This window comes from Passer montanus, unplaced genomic scaffold (assembly GCF_014805655.1).
Source record: "Passer montanus isolate IOZ18808 unplaced genomic scaffold, ASM1480565v1 scaffold11, whole genome shotgun sequence".
NCBI lineage: Eukaryota > Metazoa > Chordata > Aves > Passeriformes > Passeridae > Passer > Passer montanus.
In genome coordinates, this window is record NW_024357613.1 from 14,796,944 (window position 1) to 14,822,389 (window position 25,446).

The 25,446-nt window shown below is 39.8% G+C and overlaps 1 protein-coding gene across 9 annotated transcripts; it reads left to right on the plus strand.

Annotated features, from left to right (window-relative positions):
• Positions 1-1,365: 1,365 nt before the first annotated feature.
• Positions 1,366-25,115, plus strand: HMGN3 (high mobility group nucleosomal binding domain 3). 9 transcript variants are annotated; one of them, XR_005629947.1, is made up of 7 exons: positions 1,583-2,146; positions 16,077-16,127; positions 20,140-20,169; positions 20,819-20,866; positions 21,280-21,365; positions 23,187-23,259; positions 23,808-23,869. XR_005629947.1 is itself a non-coding variant. In XM_039730130.1 (6 exons), exons 1-6 carry the CDS (start codon positions 1,562-1,564, stop codon positions 23,819-23,821), a joined length of 231 nt encoding a protein of 76 aa, XP_039586064.1. In that variant the 5' UTR covers positions 1,366-1,561; the 3' UTR covers positions 23,822-25,115. The 9 variants fall into 9 exon arrangements, 8 of the variants coding, with proteins under 8 accessions (XP_039586064.1, XP_039586024.1, XP_039586053.1 ...); XM_039730130.1 differs by lacking the exons at positions 1,583-2,146; positions 21,280-21,365 and adding an exon at positions 1,366-1,576 and having other exon boundaries at positions 23,808-25,115; XM_039730090.1 differs by lacking the exons at positions 1,583-2,146; positions 21,280-21,365 and adding an exon at positions 1,401-1,576 and having other exon boundaries at positions 23,187-23,300; positions 23,808-25,115.
• The last annotated feature ends 331 nt before the right edge of the window (positions 25,116-25,446 follow it).

The following is a 25,446-nucleotide window of genomic DNA, read 5'->3' on the forward strand; positions in this document are numbered from 1 at the left end:
GGTTATTTGGGTTTGGAATGACATGTGAGACTAATCCAAACTTTTCGGATGTCATAGGAATAAATCCCTGCACATGTGCATAATTTTCCTGTGGGTGACATTTCATCTGCATTAATGGAAGGCTAGCTCTGTTTTCTCCTTCTGAATGGATGGTACACAGTGAAGCTGCAGGGGGTTTCTCCCATCATCCATGAATGACTAAAGATACCTGGGAAAAATGGAGAACAGGTGGGAAAAGAAACACGGAAAAGTTAAGTTACGGAGTAATTTTGACCTGTTTCTTTCCTATGTTACTCAGTACCAAGGCAATATACTATGTTAAGGTGAGCCTTAATTTCTAATTAACACAGGCATCTCCTGTTACAGGCCACATTTCCAGTCTTTCTGTGTGGAACTATACCCCTTTGTACAAACTATTTAAATATACATGAATAGCACATAAACAAGTGGGTGTGACCCCCTAATTTGGTGGTTTACACATGTAACTGGGAGCAAACCCAGCTGAGTTTGAGCCCTGGTGAATTATTAGTACAAATTATTTAATTAGTACAAATTGTTTAAGCTCAACAAAGCTCTTGAAACCTTATCAACACTAGGATCTAACCGCTCCTGCTCCAGAGATGCCGTAGTCTGTTGTCAAAATAACATTGTGGGAGAACGAGAGGTATAAGTTCAAATGCCCTCAGGTAAAGAGGGAAAATGAGGTCTATGACTGCTGTATGATGCTCCATGCACATCCTAACCACAGCTCTTGGTTAAAAGGCAGGAGGCCAACCCCTGGGAAAACCTTTGGGTTTTGTTCTGCTTCTTCTGCAGGTACTTGAAAGGGATCGCTTAGTTTCAAGATGTGAACAAGTCAACCACTTGTATTTTTCTCAAAAAAAAAAAAAGGTAGCTGGCATTTTAACTTCACATGAAGAATTGATTGTAATGGAGTGTACAAGAAACACCTTGTAATGGAGTGTTTCTCTCAGCGGCACTGGTTTGTCTTACTACTAGTGATTTATCAGGGCAATGTAATGAGGAGACCTGATAAAACAGCATGCTTGCATCTGGAGCATGAACGGATTTGCACAGCAAAACAAACCCCCGGGTTGAAAAAGGCAGAACAGCAGCGATGGAGAAAGACGGCGGCTGATTTCAGTCGAGGAGGGGAAACCGGAACCTAGCGAGAAAACGAAGGTAAATTCAGACAGGCTGAAATAATGCACCTGTACAAGGACCACTGCAGAGCTTTACGAGCGGATGCTGTTCGCCGCTCACCACACGCAACTTGCCCGACGCGCCCAGACCTCCGCCTGGTTCGCCTTCCCGACGGCTGATGGAGAATCCCGGGCCCGTGATTAGCCGCTGCCGCCGGGGCGGGGGGCGCGGCGCCGCCGGGGGAGCCAATCGGGAGCCGCGGCCGCCCCGCTCCGCCCGGCACCGGGCGCGGGCACAGCTGCGGGCACCAGCCACGCCGGTGTCGCCGCCGCTGCCGCCGCCACCGCCGGGCGGATCCCGCGCTTCTGCCGGAGCTTCTTTCGGTCGCTTTACTTTGGCGGCCCGGAGCAGGGACATTATGCCGAAGAGAAAGGTGAGGCGCCCCGGGGGTGCGGCGGGTCCTGCCTCCCCGGGTGGGGTCGGCGGGGGTCGAGCGGCGGCCGGCGGGTGAAACGCGCGACAGGGGCCGGGGGCGCCCGCCGCTCTCCTGCCGCTCTCCCGCCGCCGCTCCGCGCTGGGGTTCGCGGATGGCTCCCGAGCCCGGGCATTTTGCTGCCTGTTGCAAGCCCCCTCGCAGCCCGCCCCGCCGCTCCCCGCCGCCTGTTTACTTTCGCGGTGCCGCGCGGGGCGGTGTCGCCCCGCTCCCCGGGGGGTGAAGTCGCTATCACAACTCCAGCCCCCACCTTCCTCCTCCCCCTCCGCCGCCGGGGAGAAGCGCTGCAGCGGCTGCAGCTTCGCCCCTGGCCCCCGCGGGAGGAGTTTCCTGCTCGCAAACTCCGGCGCCGCGGCGGGGAGGAGGCAGCCCCCACCCGGGGCGGCCGGATCCCGCCGCCGCCGCTTCCCGCCGCGCCGGAGCGATGTCTCCGAGTAAAAGGGAGGAGGGGAGAGGCAAGCCATGTTTAAAACAAACTACACCCTTCTCCTCGCCTCCCGCGGCAGACCCGTATGTACCAACTCCGGCGCCCATCCGGGCAGGGCCCCCGGGGGCGGGGGGCGGCGCCTCCCGAGGGTGCGCCCGCGGCCCCGCCGCGCCGGGGGAGCCGTGAGGGGCTGAGGGGCCCCGCCGCCGTCCGATTCCTGCTCTCCCGGCACCGCGGGGCGGGCAGCCTGCTCTTCGGGAGGGAGCCGGCCGTGAGACCGCCTTCCCCGAGAGACAGAAACTTGGGCGGCCCCTGAGCCGCCGGGCTCGGTGCCGTGGGGGTTTTTCCGTGCCTCCGTGCCCGCTGGAAGCGGAGCCGGGGCTGCGCGGCCGCCGGGAGCGCTCCGGCGCTGGCAGAGGGCGGGCTGAGGCTGGAGGGTGGCAGCGGCCCCTCCGCCCCTGCAGGGCCCCGCGGGTGGGCGGCCCAGGGAGGCCCTGCTGCTGGAGATCCGCGGCGAGCACTTGCCGCCTGCCTTCCTAGGCGCTAACAGAGTGTAACGAGAGGCTTGACACTAATACATGCAATGACAAAAAAATTATAGCTGCAGTCCTCTAATTTTAACTAGGTCAACCGAGGCAAGGCAATTTGTGTTTTTCCCAAATGTCACCTGTGACCTCCTAATACACCATTTCTGGGCTGGGGCTGAAATCTGTCTCAATAAAGTTACAGGTAGATGGTGCCTTCCAGATAACTTGGTGTTTGCTTGTCCTTTGCTTATTCCTTATGGGAGGTATCAAAATGTCAAATTGTCAAGTATGCTACTGAATTATTTAATTCGTAGTTGAGGGCCTGGTTCTGGTTCTGAAAATGGATACAACTGTGGGGTTGGTTGGAGTAACTGGGCTTGAAGTCAGTGAATGATGGGCCTTTTTTGTACTTGCTCTTCTGTCATTGCACCCTCAGTGCTTCTGTGCTTTCAGTGCTCTTGCTTGTTGCCAGGAGAAACTAGAAAATTATCTTGTATCCATAGGACCCCCCAACTTTTCAAACCTTGTGAACTTCTTACCCCGTTTACTTTGCTCTTCTGCATTCTTACACTACAGATGTTTCTGGCTGTCCTAAGTGCAGGGAGAGTTAAAGATACTCCCGTATGTTTTTGTGGTCTGTTGTGAAGTGTTTATTACGTGAAACTACCTTTCAGTAGTAAGTTCATAAGAAAATGTCTCATTTCTAGAAGATTATTTAAAATAAGTAATACAAAGATTGTATAGGGGATGAGAGCAATGGAAATGAGTTTTAACAGCATAGTAAATTTTATTTTGATTAGCATTGTATTGGTAAAGGTTTATATTTAAAGATTATATACAAAGTGTAGGTTTTGGGAAGCACTGGTTCCAGGAAAAGAGTGTGATTAATGGCTTTGCTTTTTAAGAAAAGTGTAATTGTAGTATTTTACAATAGTCAGTTTTATTCCAGAATAACATCCACAGAGTAAGAAGTTGGTGATGCAGCAGTAACTGAATAATTACACCAGCCAATTTTGACATGGAGACAAAACCATCACATACAACTAATAGTCAGTTCTTCTCTTAAAATTTCTAACTTATAAAAAGGCTTCTAACAGGGAAAATTTTGTAAGGAAATAAACATCAAAAGTCAAAATGAGAAATTTTCACTGTTACAAGGGTAGGTAAGTAAATAATATTGCAGAAAGGGCTTAAACCCTGTATCTATTTTTGTGTATCTGTAGTTATCTAAGCTGTCTGGTCCTTTTTTGTTTGCTTTTCTTTTAATTTCTAATGTTTCTCATCTCTGTGTAAACTCAAGTCACTTGCTAAGTCCCTGGCCCTATGTTCATTATGAATATTATGAACAGAAAGTGTAAGCTGCCTCCCCTTCTCTAGAGGGCTGTGCCGTAGAATATCAGGGTATCATTACTCATTGTTTGAGGGTCACAGAGAAAAGGAAGAACATACTCTGTGTTGAGATGGTGTTAAGTACTGTGCTAAAGCAGAAAGGGGTTGAACTCTGGACTGCTCCTGTCAGGTTCCTGTACCCTTCATCTGTTGTAATAACATGCTGTGGTGTGGACATGGCCTTTCTTAAGAAGAATGGCACGTCAGTGTGGGATAAACCAGAATGCTTGTTGTGGTATTGCTAGAAAGAACGCCTTGAAATGGTTTGCGGTGTTTTGCTTTTCACTTGTCTTTGTGGAATTAGCTCTGGGGTCATACTGACAAACTCCTTGACCTTGAAACAGCCCCAGTAAAAATATCTCAGTGTTATCCATAAAAGGATGAAGAGCCATTCTGTACCTGATGACAAGGAGAATCGTGGTATGGTCACATACAAGTGCATAAGCACACATCAAGATGAATGACACTTCTCTCATGAATGTGCATCATGTCTAAGGGACATTAATAGGTTAGTGATGACTTGTCCAGTAGTGGATGGGGAGCCTGTCATTTAGTTGGGATTGCACTCCAAAATGACCCAACGAGTTCTTTAATCTGAATATCTGAGTCTGCAATACTACCTGCATCTCACTTGTTGTATTGAAAACACTTGGAGTTGAATCAGATAAGAGGACTAAGTGCAACTTAAGTCATCTCTTTTTTATTAATAATTTCCCATCTTTGAATATTGTTATTGTTTCAGGGAAAATAAAAAAAATATTATTGTCTAATTAGCCATTTCAGTTGGTTGTTTGCTGGCCCCTTGTAGTCAGGAATGTAGTTTCTGCAGTACAATTGATGCTGTGAAGATATACTAGAGACCATATGGGACAGGTTCCTGTTCTGCTATGCAAATTCACTTTCTTTAAAGTCAAAGGTACTTGGTTATATTTACTGCTGAAAAACAAACCCACTGAGTATTTTGCTTGTAATGCTGCTTCTTTAGCAGAAGTCAGGAGGGACCACATTGTTGTTCTACCATAATGCATTTAGTTACGTGATCATGTAATTTTTTTGTGAGACCCTTACTGATTATTTTGCCAACCTGGTATCTAATCAATGTATTTTCGAACCTTTGGGGTTAAATGCATGTTCTTACAGGTACTAACTTAGAACTGCTAAATTCTCCTTATGCTTTTTTTGTCTGGACCTAAACCGAGTTCTCTTTCTCTAAATTCTTCTATGTGTTTAAGTCTTTATTTCTGAATTGTCATGAATATTCAAAGAGAATATCAACCATATTTATCCACTAATAGGGGAAATGAGGCACAGAAATAAAATTGCTTAGTTGTTGGAATGGTCCCTTTATCTTAAATTCTCAGGTTAAGATGTCTGTCCTGGTGTTTTATTCCCACTAATAAGCACCTCCTGCACTTTTGAGTGGCACATTTGTTGTTACTTTGCCAAATTTGTCTTCTTGCTTTGCACTGTGTACATAGAAACTGAGGAACTTGCAATAACAACCAGTTCTCTAAAATTTTCTTGGAGCAACTTGTATGAGATCAAACGAGTAATGAAGCTGAAGTCCTGCTGGTGACAGCTCTTTGCTTTATCTCTCAATGATCTTGCTGTTGCTCTGGTCTGTGGAATGAAGTCCAGGTTTGTGCAAAGCATAGTAGCAGCTGAATTTATGTTCATGGTGTAGCAGTATGAAGTATAATCAAGTTCTGAGCAGCTCCATTTCACATCCCTTTCCATGTCTTGATACTTCAGCTGTGATTCAGTCTGCATCATTGTGATATACTATATGTAACATAGCAGATTTTTTTCAAAGGTTCTCTTCATTTTGAAGCTATTTGACAGGAAAGAAGCTCCAGTGATGTTGTGGGACCTGCATCTTCCCAATAAATTGTCGGAAGCTGTTTCTCTGTAGCGAAGCCACTCTTTAGTTCATCCTAGAAGAGAGCACAAGGGAGTCTCTGTTAGCAGTGAGACATAGAAGTGAGGGAGGTTCTGTATTTCATGTCACAATCTGTGGGTGATTATAGAATAGAAAGGAAAAGAGAGTCAGTACCAGATCCAGATGTCTTGGCTGCTGCCCTCTCCCCACTCCTATTCTGTCCTCTTCTTTCTCCAAATTTTTACTTGGACTCGCTCTGCCTTCATGCTGACTGCTTTCTTCTTTCTCCCAGGCCATGAGACTTAAAAGTCAGAGCTCTGAAAAAGGTAGTTTCTCTTTCCACATTTTTGGCAGGTCACTCCTAGACCATTCAGTACCTAACTACTGGAAAACAGGCTAAGCAGCAGCAGAAGATGCTCTTCTTTGCATCTGTCACTGACATGCTCCTGACTTTGACAAATTTCTGTCTAAGATGTCAGCAGAGTCGTCAGGTGGACTTCCACCTTCAGCATGCCTTGCAGGGACAGGTAAAATGATTGCTGTGCAGAAATGCACTTTAAATTCAAGCAAGACAAACAGAGCACCTGTGCCAGAGCATCTTAAAAGGTTGCAGGAACCTAGTAGTGGAAGGGAGAAGGGTCTTTTGCCACTAACAATTTTAGAAATTGTACTGGATTTGTAACTGTTGCAGCATTTTAAACCTTGAGGTGTATAAAAGCAATTGAAAACTGCCTAGTTGGCTTACTTCAAGAAGGCCAACAAAGTCAGTTGACCAGACTGACTCAAAGGATCTACATCTTTCATACAAAAATTAAGCAAAAAAGATCAAAAACTTTTATCTGCTCGTGAAATGCTTGGATACAAAGCAATGTAGCAGTGTTCAGTAGCACTAAAGAAAAAAGATGTTTGAGCAATGCTGCTATGGCACATTGCAGTAAATGAAGTTTACAGGGCTATTAAATACATGCAGCAAATATTTTTTGATTTTTTATATTAGAGACTCTTTAAATTAGAGCTAATTATGTAATCTTATCTATTATTATTGTTGTTGTTGTTATTCACTTATGGAGATTAGAAGGTCATTGACCAAGGATTTAATGATCTAAAACATTTTTGATAAATTTATACCAGTCTGTAAAGATCTGACTCATTTATTAGCAATTGATGGCAATGTATGTAAATTTTCTTCTTAGAATACACTAAAATACAAATGGACTTAATGGGCAACCTAAAAATTCCAAGGTTTTCACTGAATTGTCAATTAAAAATTATTTTTCATGCTTCTTGAGCACATTAAAGCATAGTAGTACAATCTTTGTAAGTCATCAACTCTTTGTAAGTCATCAACTTCAAAATTGACTAGGTGTATGTAATCTTTCTAGATATGGTAGTTCAACACTCAGATATGGGCAGTGTGCTGGAGTATCAGTATTGTTAAGTTTAAAAAATAATGGTAGTTCAACACTCAGATATGGGCAGTGTTCTTTTGTGTGCTGGAGTATCAGTATGGTTAAGTTTAATAAATAAAAAGCCCAGTGTGTAAATGGAATATAGCTATATATGTAAGTAGAACATACCTATGCATTATTTAGTTTAAGGTTGCTTTTCTTCTGTGCTACCTACTAGGAAAACTCCACTTTCTCTGCAGTTTTAAACCCAAACAGTAGCTGTGTATAGGAATGGTGTGTTCCAAGGTGTATCATTCCTTTAGAGAAGTTGCATGAAGTTGAAGTTTGCTGGACAGGATTGTAACATCGTCTTTTGCCTAGAGTGTAAGTAAACCAAATCAAGAGATTTTTCTTGGAAGTTTGTACTTGGTATGATCATCATGGCCACCATCTACTTCCCATTCTTTACCTGCACTATGCTAGCACTGTGATTTATCCCATGGTCCAGTAGCCAAAAAGGTGCTTCAATATGCTGGAATGGCCTTTTGGGCCATGACTCTTAAAGCTTGTCTGCTGAACAGGTTTGAACATGATTTGGATTTTTATTTTTTTTTTAATTTTGGGTGATTTTACTGATCCAAGTTAGAGATGGTGCACAGTGGCACAATGATTGTGTGGTTACCTATTAGAAAGGAATAGGCTGGGAATGAGCAGCTGGCTGCATGCAGGAAAGAGGTATGGTCTTATACCAATTTTATTGTCAGCAAAATTGGCAGTGTGGGACTTCACTGTTTCGACAGCAGTTCAGCAGATACTTCAAACTGGCATATACAGGCCAGAAGCAAAAATTCCAGATGCCCATTCCTGTCCTCATTCTGATTTAACCTGTGGGATATCATATTTGTTTGAGATAGTTTTTGGGCAGATCTGACTGCTGATCTGGTTTCCCATACCGTGACACAAAGAGTTAAGCTGGAATTGGCAGGAATGATTAGGTGGGGAAGGGCAGAATGCTTCTTAGCAGCAGCCAGGCATTCATCTTTGATTTGATTGTCCCTAACTCAGATTTCTAGAGGAGTATTCTTTAATTCATTAGAATAATCAGAGCAACTCAGTGCTCAAATTGTATGCTTGCAGCACCAGAGGGAGGAGGCATCAGGCTTGGTTTTTATTTTGTGGGTTTTTACCCCGTTGGTGTCTTTGGAAGTTACCAGTTTTTGGAGATACAGCTCCTGTCTTCCAATAGTAAAGAGTGGGTGTTCTTGGTAACGGTGAAAGCTGCAAATGAAAAATGCTGTGTTCCCTAAGAACGTTGGAATCTGTCTGCAGAAAAGAATTGTGTATGTTCCCATCACTGCCAGCTTTGTTGGGACTATTGGTCTGTTTGCTCATCTCACATAGCTTTCTCCATTGACCTAATGCTACCTGAGTTAATAGTAGCTTCCATTATTGAAAATTAAGATCTAAGGACATTTTTAGCTCTGCAGTGTTTTGCTCCTCTCAAGCAGGGTTGAGATATGTCTGTGGTCTTGTTTGTAGAAGGAAATCATCCTTTACCTCTGCTACGTCATTTCTTCCTTATCCCACCTGTGTCCACTTTTAGCCATTTTAGTTTATTCTTCTCTTGAAGCTGCATTTTGGTTGCTTGTGAAGCTCTTCCTTCTGGCTGTTGTAGTGGAGCAATACTGCTTTTAATCACAGCTGTAATTATGACTGGGATGTGAGAGATGGGTGTATCTAAAGCTTTGTACCAGTTGTGGTTTTGGTACCTGCTATCATCATCTCAGTGGTTTAATGTTCTGTAGTACCAGTTAGCTGAAACAACAACAAAAAAGGTCCTTTTTCTAGATTATTATGGTTTTTATCACTGTAATGTCCTCTGATAGAAGAGGAATTAAACACCTCTTTTCAGTCCTTCCCAGTATTTTTGTTTGTCAGAAGTGGCTATTTTAGGGAATCAGTTGTTATTGAAAGTAATTATCTAAATGTAATTTCTATTTTTAGATAATTTTTTTTCCAGAAGTACTGTGTGCTAGTTTTACTTTGCAAATCTGATCAGTTCTATTTAAATACAGATTTTGGAACATAATCTTGAAGGTTTTAAAAATTGCCTCTATATGTAGACTTGGATGAGTTCAGCAGCTTCATCTCACTTGCAGAACTGTCATCAGCTTTGAAAGTTAGAGAAGTAATATTAGGGACTGGATTTCATCCATCCTTTTTTTTTGAATCTGCCTTTTTATTTTACAGTGGCAGTAAAATGGTTAAGCAAATATAGAGACCAGAATCTACTCACTACCTAGCTGAATTTTCACATCTGGTGTTCAGGGGTAGCTGAACAATTTCAAATGCTCAGTGCTCTCTGCTCCCATGGCTGATCTGTATTTTTCAAAATGCAGCTGATTACTTCACTGTCTGAAAAGTGAACTGTGTGTCTAATTTTAAATTACAATGACATATATTTTTTTAAAGTCTGAGCCTCTAAAAACTGCTCTTACTTTTTCACTTTGCCATAGGTAGATGTCATGTTCAAAAACTGACTTCAGGGAAGAGAAACTTGGAAGGAAAAATAAAAGCCAAACCAGTTGTGAGATTCTTTAAAAATGTCCTATCAAATATGCAGTGTGTTTTCAAAATGAATTTTGCAAAAATGCAATGCATTTTCAATTATATTTGTCAATCTTTGACCCTCTTTTTCAAATGAAAAATTTTTCAGTGGGAATAGCAGAAGCTTAATGTACAATGAAGGAATTTCCTCTTCTGGAAAAGCACTTATTGTGTCTGGTTTTGGTTATCTGGAAATACCCCATTTTTAACTTGATTTGCTGTCTTGTCTGGAAGTGCATAAAGCTCACAGAAGTCACCTGTCTTAAGAATTAAGAATTAAGGAATTTAATAAACTGCATTTTCTACACCTATTGATTTGATTTATGGACAGATTTTTGTATTCATATTTTCTTGTATATTCTTTGAAAATGCATTGCATGTCAACAAGGCACTCTGCTTGACTTGAATCTTTAAGCAGGAGTGGAAACCTTGATCAGGAAGTGTTTCCCCTGATTTTTCCCAATTAACATGCAATTAGCATATTAATACAAGGGATATTAATGCTTGTCTTTAAATTTAAACCTTTAAGTACCATTCATCTTTTCAGAATTTTATGATCTTGACATTCTCCCCCAAAGAATTAGAAAATTAGGTATTCTGCTCTTAATGGATGTAATATGGAGGGATTTAGATTCTAAAAATGACATTTTATAATATTCTAATAATTATTAACAAAATATTAAAATATTATGTACTTAAATAATAAATACTTAAGCAGCATGGGGTTTTGTGTAGTTGATTTTGTTTGTTTTGAGGGGTTTTTTTTTGTGAAAGACTTATTTACATGAATATACAAGAGAACCCAACCTCATTTCTTGGAAGAGAGCAAGACAGATATAATTTTGGATAAGTATTTAAAAAATCCAGCCTGCCACTAAACAGTTTTATGCTGTACTTCCCTTGTGGTTCTGGCAGAATTTATTTTTTTTAAAGTAGCAGCATGCATAGTTTTTTCCTCATCCAGGATCAGACTTTTGGTAGGAAAAAGAAATTAAGATGTGTCGTATGAAGATTTCTTAAAGCATTTATTAGGGGAAATTAATTTTACTTGCAAAGCTAATTCACATTGGCTTGGCAGTGAGCACTGAAAACAGATCAAAGAACTAGTTGTAAACAAAGGTTAATGATAAGATGTTGGAGGAGCTAAATGAGGAAACAATAGTTAGAAGGGTATTGCAGGAGTTGGTTGGTGTTAAATTAGTCAACATGTAGTCTTCATTAATCTAAACCAAGAAATAAAGAGCATTTTAATTACATTTATGAACTGGCTCAAAATTCAGAGCTGTTCTGAAGATAAATAATTAGAAGATATAGCATGTATGGGGAAACCATTCAAGGCATTAAATTTAGTCTAATGCATAGTTAAAAGCAAATGAGGAGTAGAAAAATTTTAGAGAAAGAGTGCAACAAACCCTGAAAAAGACTTCAGACTTGATACATCTGTTCCTCTTGCAACGTGCTGGTTTTTTTCCCCAAGCTTTTACCTTATTTTAGTTGGTGAAAAAGATTGTAGGAGGAACGACCAAAAGCATTACATCATGGAAATTGCAGCTGCAGGAGTGAGCCAGGAAATCTATGGGCAAATCCCCTTGCAGGCAGTGTATCAAGATGTGGCTGAACCAAACAGCTTGCAAAGAAGGGAGGAAATGCTATTCAGAATGCTCATGTGCTAGCACAGTTAAGGCTTTCTGCCTTTCTAATTTCTAACTTCTTCATGTGGTAGTTAGAATGAAATTTGCATCTTCTTTTTTTTGTTTGTTTTGTTTTCATGGGGGTATGAAAGGACTAATTTCTCTCCCGTCAGAGCCAAGGTGTTGAGTTTCGGCTTGTAATAAAATCCTTTAGAGAATGAACCATCTATTTAATTTTATACCGACCTTCTACTGACTGCTACTTCTCACCTAATTGTATTCTCATTTTTCAGTCTTTTTAATGTACTTCTTTTTAATAAATCCATTCATAATAGTGCAAACAAAATATTCACCCAGAAGCTGGACATTGCAATTTCAAATGTACATCTTTGGATTGCTCAAAAGACATCAGTATCTTCACTGCTTTGGGCTACTGTATTCTCATCATATACTGCTTATATTTCAGGGTTTTGGTGTAAAAAAAATGAAGCTTTATGTTTCTTTTGTGGTGCATCTGTACCAAGTAGCCTTGCCTTAAGAACAGTAAAACCAGGAAATTGACCTGTATTTTCTGTTAAATGTTTACTTAAAACAGTTGTCTCGTTTTCTCTTTTCAACCTAACACTTCTGTAATGATGTTGGCATTGCAGATACTGCAGTATTGCTTTGGTGTGTAGAAGCACTGGTTCTTATTATGTATACTTCACAGCTGGTGAAAGAGCTGTGTATACAAATAATATCAATTAATATTCCTTCAAGGGTTTTTTAGTATTGTCTACCATCTATTAATATTCCTTTGTTTTCTCCAATCCACTCAAAATAATTTTCTAGATTGCTCTTAAAAATAGCTGTGGTAAAAGCAAGTGGAAAAAAAAAAGCCAGTCGCTGTTAGGCAGTCTTATGGTTGGAAAGTTATGCAGCTGTGACAGATCTTGCAGAGCATAGCTACAGCTTAAGTTGCAATCTTATTGCCAGTATTTAGTGCTAATTGAGATGTGACACAATGTGTGGTCATCTGAACCTAAAACTTGCTTGTAGTTCAAATGTCAGAATCATATTTAGAGATAGCCAGTCATCTTCTTTCCTTGTGTGTACCTCCACGAGGAAAAAGGAATGACTGTTGTCTGTGCCCTTATTTGCTTTTTAAATGTTTTGTCTCTTGTAGGCGTCCATACAGTATCACACACAGCAGGCCTGTAGGGACTACTTTATATTTATAATAGACATATGATGGAGTACAGCTGAAGACTTACTGAGGCCGGAGTGCTGCCCTTGTCAAGTGGTTCAGTGCTTGTACTGGTCTTGGGTTTTACAGCACAAAACTTGCAGCGTGGGTATTCCTGCTTCTGACTGGTTTAGGATGTACAGCACGGTATCCAGGGTGCTTTCTAATGTGGCTGGGGTGTCATGTGAAGTATGGCAAGCCATCACATTAGATCATGAGGAAAAATGTGCCAAGGGGAGGGCTTACTTAGTACATTTTGTTGCTTTGAAACCAGAGGTTCTTCAGTAGTTTGTCACTAGGACAAAAAATGGGGGAAGGGTTCCTGTGGAAGAGTTAAGGGCAAGGCTTTAAGGTTTTGGTGATATCTACATAAAAGTCTTGTGACTCCAGATAGGAGTGCAGACAGTCTCTGCTTGTGGCATGCCAAGTTCTTTGGGAACTATGCTTGGCTCAAATCCATTTGTGTATAAATCTCTCTTTTCCCTGGGGAGAGGAGAAAGTATTGCAAAAACTGGTATGAAGAGCCACATCAGCTGGGACTCATCAGAACTCTGAAAGGGGAAAATAAGTTTCTATTCCTCTTTTGACAAATACATTGTAGCTATATCTGACATGTGTATTTTTTGGATGTGTCTATCAGCTGCAATACATAGAATAGATGGAGTCCGAGGCTGCCTGCAGCTGCCCCGTGCCACTGCATTCTTGTCTGTTGTACTGACTCAATTGTTTGTGCAGCTGTGCAGTAAAACGATTCTGCTGGAGCAGGGAAGACTATATATTTATAATTTGTCTATATGTTAGAATATTTATGCATTTGTTTAAGCAGCAGGCTATTTTTCAGCTGGATCAATTACCTTACTCATGACATGGCCTCCCACGCAGCTCTGCCAGCCTAGTGGGGAGCCAGGGCTGGGAGGATGAGCCCAGGCACCAAAGGCCTGGACTTGCAGTGATTGCAGAGAGGAGGGAACAGGTCGGAAATGGAAATGAGAGCATGTCAGAACCCCTTACTGCTTATTCACACCTCTGAAATTACAATTATTCTCCATGGAGAAAAGTTATGTGGTCTTCAGAGTTGCTGTTGGATTTTCTGACTTGGGAAGGCTGGGAGAGCCCAGTGCTGGGCTCATTAATTATCTGACTTAATTGAAGTATGTTATGTAATATATCACAGTAGTTAGTATACAGAGGTTGTGGTTGCATTAAGAATATTTTAATATTATTTTTCCCCCCCTGTGGTTAGCCTCATGAGCAGTTTTTTTAATCTGTTGTCTAGCAGTAGTATTGGCATCTAAAATCAGATTGCCCTATCTATCAGAAATGCGGGAGAATCCTCTTTCATAAGTGTTAGAGAGAATGGGGTAAATTACTGTGAGTTAACTGTGCAGTATTGCAGGTGGAGAGTTAGCTCTTGTGCAATTCCTGCAAGGTTGTTGGCAAGTGGCAGTGCCATCTTGAGATAATTTAGCCCTCTGTCAGAGCTCTATGATTCCTAAAGGTGAAGCTGAGTAAAACAGCCTGATTGTGGAGTATCAGTCAACTTCATTTAGTTTGTGAAGAGCTTTTTAGCTTGGCTTCCAAAGGAAATGGATCATGCAATCTTTCTGTCCCTACCCCTGTAAATCTAAAGTCTCTTTACCACTGCTAGGAAAAGATTATAAAATCTTAGAGAACTTCCATATAAGTAGGTTCTGCCCAGGACAGGAAGGATGCTATTTGAGTTCCTCTTGGGGAAAGGGTACAGCACAAGTTTGTTAGGATTGAGAAAATTCATATGGGAGAAACATCTTATGAACTCATGGACAACAGAAAAGCTATACCCAGAGCATATCCTGTATTGTGAGTCGAAGAGGAAAGTTGTAGAACACAGGACCTGGTTACTGACAGGAATAATGGAAGAGCTTGTTTTTGTTTTCTTTCTGACTTCTGATGCTCCCAGCGTCACAACATGAAGCTGTAGTAACTCCTTGGTAACCAAACTGAGATTTTTAGAAATGCAAACCTGGAACAATCCTGCAGGTGACTGGTGAGGCTGCAGTTGCATAGGGAACAGAGAGGCTCCATTTTGGATGCCTGCCTGTTGCTATTCTGAGTTGCTCTACGCTGTGCGATGCTGCTTAACTTCCTGCTGTTTTCAAGCTACTTACATGATCAGTCCTCGGCTTTTTTTTAAAGCAGCTGCTCTTGTGGTATGCTTCCTTTCTGTCGGGAGAGTGCACAGTAACAAAGCCATGTTTTATTCCCTGGTGGGGGGATGTCTTTCTCTAAGTACGTTAGAGCCCAGTGCCAGGAGAAGGCACTGGTCAACTGCTGCAGACGAGCCGGTCATTTTCTCTGCTCCAAACCACAGCTCTCTCACTCTGAGACATCTTGTGTCAAAATCTGTGAGGAAGTTTGAATTAAAATTGAAATAGAAAGAAAACGGAAAAGATAACTAGCCTATTTCCTTACTGATTGTAAAACAAAACAACCACCAAATTGCCTTCTCTGCTGCCTGTAATGTGCCTTTTTGAAATATGCCATTCTTGTAGTTCTCCTCTAAATGCTGCTGCTTGCTCTTTATCCAAGTATTGCTTGCTCCTACCTAGAAACACAAATGTTTGCAAAATGTGAAGTTACACATCATGAGTTGTAAACAAAAGAGAAGCTTGATTTTTACCTGCCCTCCCTTCTTTAATTTAACCAACCTTTTTCTAGTACCTATGCAAGATTAGTTTTACAACGTTCAAGTTGATACTTTGTTCTTGAGAAGATGCATGTTTGTCCCAAGCTTTCCTGTCAATATCTCAGTATTTTACTGATTTATGCTCTTCTGATGGAGGAGGTGAAATATGATGTAAGGAGGCTTTTAAAACTTCCATATGAGTGAGGCTGAGAGGAAAAAGGAGTAAAAGAGGTAAAGAAATCATTCATTTCAGTAATGCGGTGGTTTTTTGGTTCATCTCACTGCATCTCATAACGGGTTAAATTCACGTTTGGGAAAAAATGTGTTAAATTTCTTGGGTATGTCAAAAGCCATCATAGAGCAAACCTCAGATTTCCAGTTCCTACTGTTCTGCTACCAACAGCTGATGAGATGGAGCTTCCACTGGAGCCTGTGGGTGCTTTAGTTAATGGGCTATGGGAGCTCTGAGGGGTGGTAAGTGATATGATATGTATGTATCTGGTGCTCAGTCCTCAGATGGTTTTGGTAAAGAGACCGGTTTGAGTACCAACTGCTGTTTGTACATACAAAAGCAGATTTGTCAGGTTGCTTTAAGTTGTTGCAAATGAAAGAGCAGTCAGTCTTCACCATAATCTTTATTTTGCTGTTGTCTGCCTGCTTTTAAGTTTGTAATAAAAACACTGATTTAATATTTTGTTTCAGTCTCCAGAGGGTGCTGAAGGCAAGGATGCAGCAAAAGTAACTAAACAAGAGGCAAGTATATATATATATTTCATTTGTTTTGGCATGTAATTATTTAATTGGAGATTTGCAGTCACGTATATCAGAAGATTATGCATTTCTGTGTCACTTCTGGTGAGCTGTTTTCAGTGGGAATAAAGACAGTAAACCACATTTGTAACCTATCTGGCTTGATTTTGTCTTGGTGTACTGAGGATTTATACAACTTAGTAGTACACCAAATAAATTTGAGAAAGTTTTAGGGCTTTCATAGACAAACTCTGGTGGATCTTGTGGTAGTAGTGTTGTATCTTACTGCCTGGAACTGTTGTCTGTCTCTAGTGGGTTGGCAGAAGAGGGTTAATGCACACACCTCAGCCAGTCTACTTCAAAACTATTCTTAGCTTAAGTGACTGATGGGAGGGTGTCTTGAATTAAGATACTACAGTCTGAACTGGAGCAGCTGACACATTTGTGTTTTCTTTGACTGAATTTGTTTAAAGGACACAGTACATTCTGTCAGAGAAGACAGCTGGTGGTATCTTGGTATCTACAATAAAGTTCACTAGTTTGTTTGTCATAGCCTTTAATGTGAATTTAAAAAACAGGTAGAGAATGATGAGAACTTGTTTTCTTAGGTTGCCTTCTTTTGTGGCAGACAAACCAGGACCTTGAGAAGAGTGGGAGAATATTTAATTGCTCTGTTTGTAAATCTTGGAGCACATTTGATCAGGAAAGTAGCAAGTAAACAGACCGTATGCGCTATAGTTTACTTGCATGTAAAAAGCACTTTTTTGTGAGGTTCCCCAAGGATCATAAAGAAACTGGCTAGTATTGAAGATCTTTCTAAGAATTTCTGACATTTAAACTTATGAGAAGAGAATGGAGGAGTGAAAGTTAATTTTCATAAAGGAGGAGATTATCAGTAGAGTATTGGATTCTTTTTTTGGGCTTTTGCTGCTGAATGTGTTTGTTAATGGTCTCTAGGAGAAAAGGTACTAAAGAATTTACAAAGTTTGCTGAAGTTTACTAAAATTAAGAGGCTGAGAATGCCTGTTATGTCATTGACAAATAACCAAGTGATAAAACATCAAAAGAAATTAATTATGGAGAAACGCAAATTAATACACAGGCAGGGGAAGACCCAATGTTGGTCACGAAGCTGTTAATCAGGGGAGAGATTGTAAAATCACAGTGAATAGTTACTAGAAAATGTCAGTAGTTCTAAACAGAAAGTAACTAGAACATAGGAAAAAATGCCAGAGGACAGAGTAAGCGTCAGTGTACCACAAGATTAATTTTTTTGCTCTCAAATAAGGGAGTACTAAGTGAAGCTCTCCTTATAGAGGCCATGGTAGAATTAAAAGGATACCAAGTACAGTGGGACAAATAGAGGATGTACAGCAGCTTTAAAAAAGGGTAAACAACCCAAACTAAAAAACCAAACAACACAGTTTTTCTAGGATTCTTCATCTTTTATATAATGGAGTTGTGACAAAACAATTAGTAACTAAAAGAAAGACAGAGAATTACTTTTCATGAAACCTGTAAACAAGAGGAATCTAATGGAAGTAAGAGGCAAGAAGTTAAAAGGAGGGACAGTGGAGGGTGAAGATTTTGCTTTTTGTTTTCCACATGGTGCATAATCCCATTATGGAACTCATTGACATGAGATGTTATGGAAACTGAAAGCGTAAATGTGTACTACATTATTAAAGAGATTTGTGTAGAAAATAACCCTTGGGGGCTATTTAAACACATGATGTGTATATGATATGCAGGTTGGAAAGTTGGCAGCTTCAGATTGCCAGAAGCTGGTGCAGTGGGAGAGTGCTCAGAGTTTTTCTGTCTGCTCCTTTCATAGATCCTTTCCATAGATGATTGCTAGCAGGCCAGTGTCAAACAGACTCTTGGGTGAGCTGCTAATTTCTGGGTTAGCGCAGCTGTTTGGAGGGGACAGAGGTTCCCAAAGCACATGAAAATGTGACCTTTACTGACTTGGCTCTAGTTCCCTCCTTAAAATCAGATAACACAAAAATACATACAAACCTCAAATAAGAATTAAAATTATTTAGCTGTCAAGCATTTTTGAAGACCTTACGGTTTATGCTGACTTTCTTATGGCAAACAAGTTACGGAACAGGAGGTAGGGGAGAGAATTATAACTTATCTAAATCAACATATTATCCTTTAAAAAGTAGATGCTAGCAAAACATTTCAGTTCCTAAATGTTAAAGGGGTAGAAAGAATTGATTAAGAAAGCAGATTTGTAAAATCTGAGTTAGAGGTTCTTTGATTACCTGACCAGCTGAAATGTTTTTTTTTTATCCTGTTGTAAAATAATGGTAGGCTGCTTCTTAAGTGGTTGATATGCTAAATTGCCAAGAAAAGAGAGGTTTACCTTTTTGCTGTTCATGATGCATAAATATTTCATAGCTGAAAATATCTTTAGGTATTTTTTGATTTCTATTTTGCTGGATGCAGACTTGAACTATTCACTGCTGCTTTCCACGAAGAATTCTTGAATGGCTCCAATGAACACAAATTACAGCATTCTTCAGATATTAACAAGAGCTTTTTCCTGTTGCAGGATGTGCCGAACCATGGTTTTTTTTAGCTCAACTTAAATGCTTAATATGTGATTAGAAGTATTTTTCATTCTCTTTTTAAGCTGAGTTATGTTGGATATTTGTTGTAGTTTAGTTGTCCCTTTATTTTGACCACAGGGGTAATTCTAGTTCTATGAGTAGACCAGACTTCAGCTCAGTTTGTTAACCATGCTCTGTAACTGGGTGAATCTGTTTTAATTAATTAAAAAAAATGTGAACAAACTAACAAGTATTTTTAAGACTTCAGTAATAAATTTATGACAAAAAGCAGGATGAAATGAAATCTAATAGGGAAAGTATGTTGAAGTGATAAAGCTGGAGAAAAGTAGAATCTCTGGCTCAAGTCTTTCCTTTTGAGATTTGTGTTTAAATAGAAGAAATAATTTCTCTCTCTCATCTTGCAGCTGTCTTTGTGCACCTGGACTCTCTGAGCAAGTGTGTGGAGAACTGAGGAAGTGGAAGGACTTAGTTTCATGTTTTGAAATTTTAGCACTCTGATGTCCTCTAGAGAAGGATGTTAACTTTATTCAGCTGTTAATCAGATGGGATTTGTGCCCACTATTAGAAGTAACATTTGCTAGATTCTAAAAGCATCATGCTAAGTCTATATGAAAAAGGTTCAGTCCTTTGCACAGGTAGTCAAGCTTGCTGGATTTGTGAACCTTATATAGACCAGGAAGGGACTCAGAAGTAGTTGTAAAAGGGGTGTGTGTATGTGTGAGGTATTTAACTTTGTGGAGCTTTTGATGCCTTAAAATTTTAGCTTTTATATTTTTCATATATTTGTAATCCTGGAATTCTTTAGTGTATAGCCCTAAACTCCGTATAGGGTGTTAGCTGCTACTTTCCCATTTTGGTCAGACAAAACAATTCCTCTCCAGGCCTGGAAATCAAGGACACCTCACTGTCTCAGGCCCAGAGAAATGTAAACAAAACTGAGTTGGGAAGGAGCAAACTTGGAGTAAATGACTTCATTACCTGAAGCTGTAATTGGAAGATTAACCCCCAATATGCAAATGGAGCAGACCTACAAAAGTATGGAAACCCCTGACCTGTCATCCATTTTGGGTGTAGCCCCTGTCAGGTACATTTTGGGATTTGTCTGCCCGAAATGTACCTGAAGGCCTTTGATAAATATAACAGCTTTTTACTCCCTTAATTTTGTCGGATTTCTGTTTTTAGGTAGTCCCAAGAAAGCATCAGTTTAGATGGTATAATTCCTGCACAACTTTTATTTTTAACTTTCATATCACTCTGTCCCTTTAAAATTTTGATTGTCCAAGGTGAGGGAGATGTGAATTGTGTTTGGCAATAGACACATATTTTGATAGATGCATATTTTATGCTGTCCTGTGGAATGCTGATACTATGTTGCTTTGGATACTTTTTCCTGTAAGCCTGTAAAAATATTCTTTTTTGTCTTTTCTTTTCTGTAGCCCACAAGACGATCAGCAAGACTGTCAGCTGTAAGTATGTATAGTACCTCCTGGTATATTCTTTTCTAAGCACATATGGTTTCTCAGACCAAACAAGTTTTTTACATTTTGCTTGATTCAATTTTTGTTCTTGTCGAGGGGTATTTAAGAATTCTAGCAATGAAGTTATCTTTTGTTTTTTTGGTTTCAGGTTTTCAGGTTGTTCTGACAAAAGATATATTTCCCCACTTGAGTGCAAAACTGTCTGTTAGGTGCAGTATTGACTTTATTTCATTTTGCAGGCTGATGTTAGTTGTGAAAATGCAGCTACTTCTCTGGGAAGGAGAAGGAGCTGTGTTTCAAGGACTGAATTTGATGCCACTGCTAGTACTTGGTTTTAGTTCCTCTTCTCTGTTACAATATAGCTGATGGGGGTTTTGTAACAGGTACTTCTAATCTCCGTGTTTTACTTGTAGAGTGACCCCCAAATTACTTTCAGTTCTAGATGAGTGAACTAATGCAAACAGGTGTGTACAGAGATGAGGTGCATTTGTGCAGTAAGGTTGTTCAGACTTTTTCTAGATGTATACTATTGAGCAGGAAGTAAGGGAAGATGCAGGGTGGGGGGGAAGCAGGGTGTGGAGGAGGCTGGCTTCTGGTGGTGTGTCTAACATGTTGTGCAACTAAAAATGTTTTATAGAAACCTGCTCCACCAAAACCTGAACCCAAACCAAGGAAAACAACAAAGGTAAATACTCTTTCTGGTTAGTTCCCATCTTTTTAGCTCATAGTAAGCAAGTACACTCCTTCTTTATGTTGCAAACAGTTCAATTCACAGCATTTTTTTTTTGAGGCATGGGCTTCCCTGCCCTTTCTGCAGCTCCCTGCCCCCCCTCCCTGGAAAAAAACCGCAAATTAGATCATTCTTTTCTTTCTGTTCCACCCCTTCCTGGCCTCATTACTGGCCCAAAGAAAATGTCTTGCCTGTTTGATATGCAGACCATGTTAGTTTGTAGTGAATTGCTAGTTTTAGAAGAATTTTTACCTTTACTACACCTTTCCTGAAAAGTACAGGCTTGGTTGAGTAAACTCTTCCTGAGACCTAGCAATTTCTACAAAAGCATTTGAGATTACTCTGTATCATTCTGTTTCCTTGTCTAGAGGTGCAGTACTTCATTTTGTACTGAGAAACTCTTATCTGTTCTTGAAGCCTGGCTGCTGCTGAGAATGCACAATTATAATTAAAGGTGAAATTAAATATATTTAAATTGAATGGTTTGGGTTTTCTGGGCCAGTTACAGTCAAATTAAAATCTTATTAGTGTTTGAAATACCTTTTCAGTATTTTTGCATATAAATCATGTACTGCAGAAACTGTAGATTTATTTGTGCCTAAGGGGAATGTTGAATAATAGCAATTGCTTTATTGCGGGAAAAAAGCTCCCATGCTGGACACTGAGTCTAGCACTCCTCACAATTCCATTTTTTTCAAGTGCTTTTATTGTCATCTCAGTTGGGCAAGTGCCAGGATACAAAGTCCACATGTGAAAGTAAAACTCTGACTTTAAACATTGTGTGATTTATCATACAAAATTACCAGTAAAGTCTTGCTGAGTCCATCCTGCTCCCCTCTTAAAAAGAGTATTAATAAAGGAGGGAATGTTATAGCTTCTGTAGCTTCACATACCTGTGGGATGAGCTTGGTGTCATGGACCCCGTCTAAGATGTGTGAGAGGCATTTGAAGCTTATTTTGGGTGTCTCAAATCCTTTAAGATATTACTGTAAGTAACTTTTTAATACAGTAATCCTTTTTTTTTTTTCCAAACCCTAACTGGATCACATTTTTAGGAGTATCTTAATCTTGGTCTCTACAACAGAAAACAGCAAGTGTGTACTCTGAACTTGCTATTAAACAATGAAAGATGGTGCAGATTTGAGATATTTTTTATTGTTAAAAGCTTGCATGCTATTAATTTGCTAAGTCAGTTCCTTAGTTTGTTCTTTCGTAGGTGAAGAGTTATAACTGTGCTCGTACCAGCTGTAAGCTCCCAAATTAAGCTGCTGTGTAACATTGAAGCTGAGGGTCGAAGGAGTAATTCAGGCTGCCCTGGAACTGGGATTACTGGTGCTCTCTCCTCACTGTCCCACTACTGTATGGGCATCAGTGGCGAAGAGTAGTAAACCAAGAAAGGCAGATATTAGGTGTTCAAAGCTACTATTGCCACTTGCATGGAGAATTTGGAGCAAATGGTTGCATGAAAGAATCCAGTGTTTATCAGAACTACTTTAAATACTAAAGTAAAATAGAAATGCAATACCATTTAAATTTTATCCCATTGCACTTTAAATATTTAACCTATGTCTGTGCTAAACTTTAGATCACAAACATAAATAAGTACACAGAGAAAGGATTTATAAAAAAATAGTAGACTGTACATAGAAATTAAGAACAAATCTCAGAATGAAATTGTGGTTATTAAAATAGTACCTTTTGATAAATTCTCTGCTTTGTGTTGCTGCAGATGGACTTTTAGCAGTTTGTCTCCCTAGCGTGTTGGATGGTTCTTTTGTTGACATGGAATGACCATCACAGATGTTATCAAAGTAACAAAAGGACAACCAACAAAAAAAAGCTTAATTTTTAAAATCTAATTTAATATTTTATATTAATTGAAAGTGTAGTGCTGTAGTTACACAAACAGTGTGGTGTTGGTGTTTGGCTGAATAAGCTTTCAGTATACTGTAATTGTGTTTGTTCAAACAGATATCCTGTATATACCTCATAGGACAGCTCTACCAAAGTAGTCTGGCAAGGTTTTGTATCCCTGAAAAAATTTTCAGAAAAACTAAAGAAGGAGACACCACCATTTTCTAGAAATGTTGAGTCTCTATGTAACTTATGTGGGTTTGCAGTTTCCAGGTAGCCTTTAGATGGTTTTCTGTTTCAGTCCAGCACATGAAACTTGCCAAGACTTGCTGTTTAGTTCATATGAAAGTTGTTTTGATAAAGATGCAGGGTTCTGGCTACTCATACAATGTCTATGGCCATGTTTTTAATCTTCTGTCAGAAGGAACCTGGAACAAAGGCCAGCAAAGGTGCTAAAGGGAAGAAGGATGAAAAGCAAGAAGCTGCAAAGGAAGGTACTACACCATCTGAAAATGGTGAAAATAAAGCTGAAGAGGTACTTTCCACACATACCTCCTGCTGATTGAATCAGTGTTTTTTAATTATTCAGCCTTTCAGACATTGTTAGCATGTTCATAATGTTTCTTTTTATTGCCCATAATGTTATTGCAGATTCTCATCTCGCTCAACTGTTAGTGTTTCAACATCCAGAGGTGCCCCACCCAGCACACTGTCAGTAAAAGGGCAGATTGAAACAGTGAAAGTTAAGGGTGCGGTAGAGCATTCAGCATGTGTGCAGTGAATAGGAACAGGTGGTAGTGTGGTGCTTTTCAGTGTGAACGATGGAAGCTGACAGGTAAGGCTTGTATTGCTTTTGAAAAGCTGGGACCCATGAGTTGAGAAAAGTGTGTGACTGTAACTGTTCCGGCTGCATAGATATCCTGTGGACACAGGTTTGGAGCTGTTGCAAGTAAGAAATCCAAGGAGTGAGGATAGCTTGGGCATTTAGGTACCTAATGGCATTTCACTATAGTAATTTAGTTTCTTTCTTTCTTCTCCACAGGCTCAGAAAACTGAATCTGTAGGTGACAAGAATGAATGAAATACCATGAAAATTTTGGGTTGATTTTATGTACCTCTTGGACAACTTTTAAAAGATATTTTTATCAAGTATTTTGTAAATGCTAATTTTTTTAGGACTATGATAGTTGACGTATTAAACTGTATATGAACATTTCCCTTCTCATAACAGTGCTTTTAGAAATTCCCATTGTTGCCAAGTAATATAAATATCAACTTAATATTGCAAGGTATGTGTAAAATTGGATCAGCATTCCATACACTTGCTTTAAGAAATTATGTCTTGTGCATATGGTGATGTTTTTACTGTGTGTATTGGAATTTTTCATGCAGTTTTTCTAGAGCAATAATCAGTGGTGCTTTTGTACTTAGGTTTTATGTGATTTTAATGAAACATGGATAGATGTGGCCACCTGCTGACTATTTTGGGTTCTTTTAATGGATTAAAATAAAAGGTCTCCTTGCCCGCAAAACTAAAGACTCCTAATGTTTTCTCTTAATCTGAGGAATGCCGTACTCACATCTTTGACTGTTACAAGGCACACTAAATGATTTAGTAACAATTGTTTTGCATGCAGTGTGTTTGCTTTTCTTTGCTGATGTCTGATTAAAAACCACACACACAGGAGCAGCAGACTGGGATTTTCAGTGGCCTACAGTTTAGGAGACTTACAGATAAATTCTTCCTAGATACATTCATCAAATACACTGTCACAGGGTGAGTAGAGTTGCCACACTCTGACAGGATATTGTGTCTTCAATGAGCTATCAGTACAGAACAAATTGCTTGATAGAGACGTACAGTAATTTAAAAGTAGCTTTGTTTCTCCCTACTCTCTTTTCATTAATGTGCACTGTAGTCTATGGAAACCTTTCTTTCTATCTGTAGCCTCAAATTTAATATAAATAGTAATTGCTGTTCTTCAGCTGAGGACAGTTGTTAATACATTGAAATCGCTGTTAAACAGTGCTATATATTTGGTACCTGGTGGAAGTGGAACAATGAAAGCTGGTTTTGAGGTAATAGTGGTGATGTGGTGGATTAGCTAATGATTTTTTAGTGTCCATGTTTCAACTCTGCAGCTCATTCTAAGTACCTTTTATGATTTTTCTCCTTCTCTTTTCTCTAGGGGTCCTGGTGTTTCTATTGTTACTTCTGGGATGGGAGGGGTGAAAGAAAAGATGTTCCCTGTTCTTCAGTAGCATTGATTTGTATTGGTCAAGTGGTAGCCATTATGTCTGAGGATACCTTTTGCTTGTTTAAGTCAATAAATAAATGACTGTTGTCTGACCTAGCGTTCTGTTCATTATTTGGGAAGAAGTCTCTAGTTGTCTTTTTTAATTAAAACCAAAAATAAGCCAAGCATATCTACACTTGAAAATTGAAGTTTGATTGCCAAAACTCTCTCTGCTAGCTATAATAAGAGTTAAGACCTGCATTGATATAAATGTCACTTACACTTTTTTGATATGCTTGCTACACCCACAGAAGAGGAGGCTGTTCTCTGCAGCATGAACTTAGTTTTGTTAGAAAATTTAAATCAATGCTCTGCTTTTGGTGGCAGAGGGCTATAACAGAAACTGTAGACAATGAGAAGGGAAGTCCTTAGTGTTACCCAGTG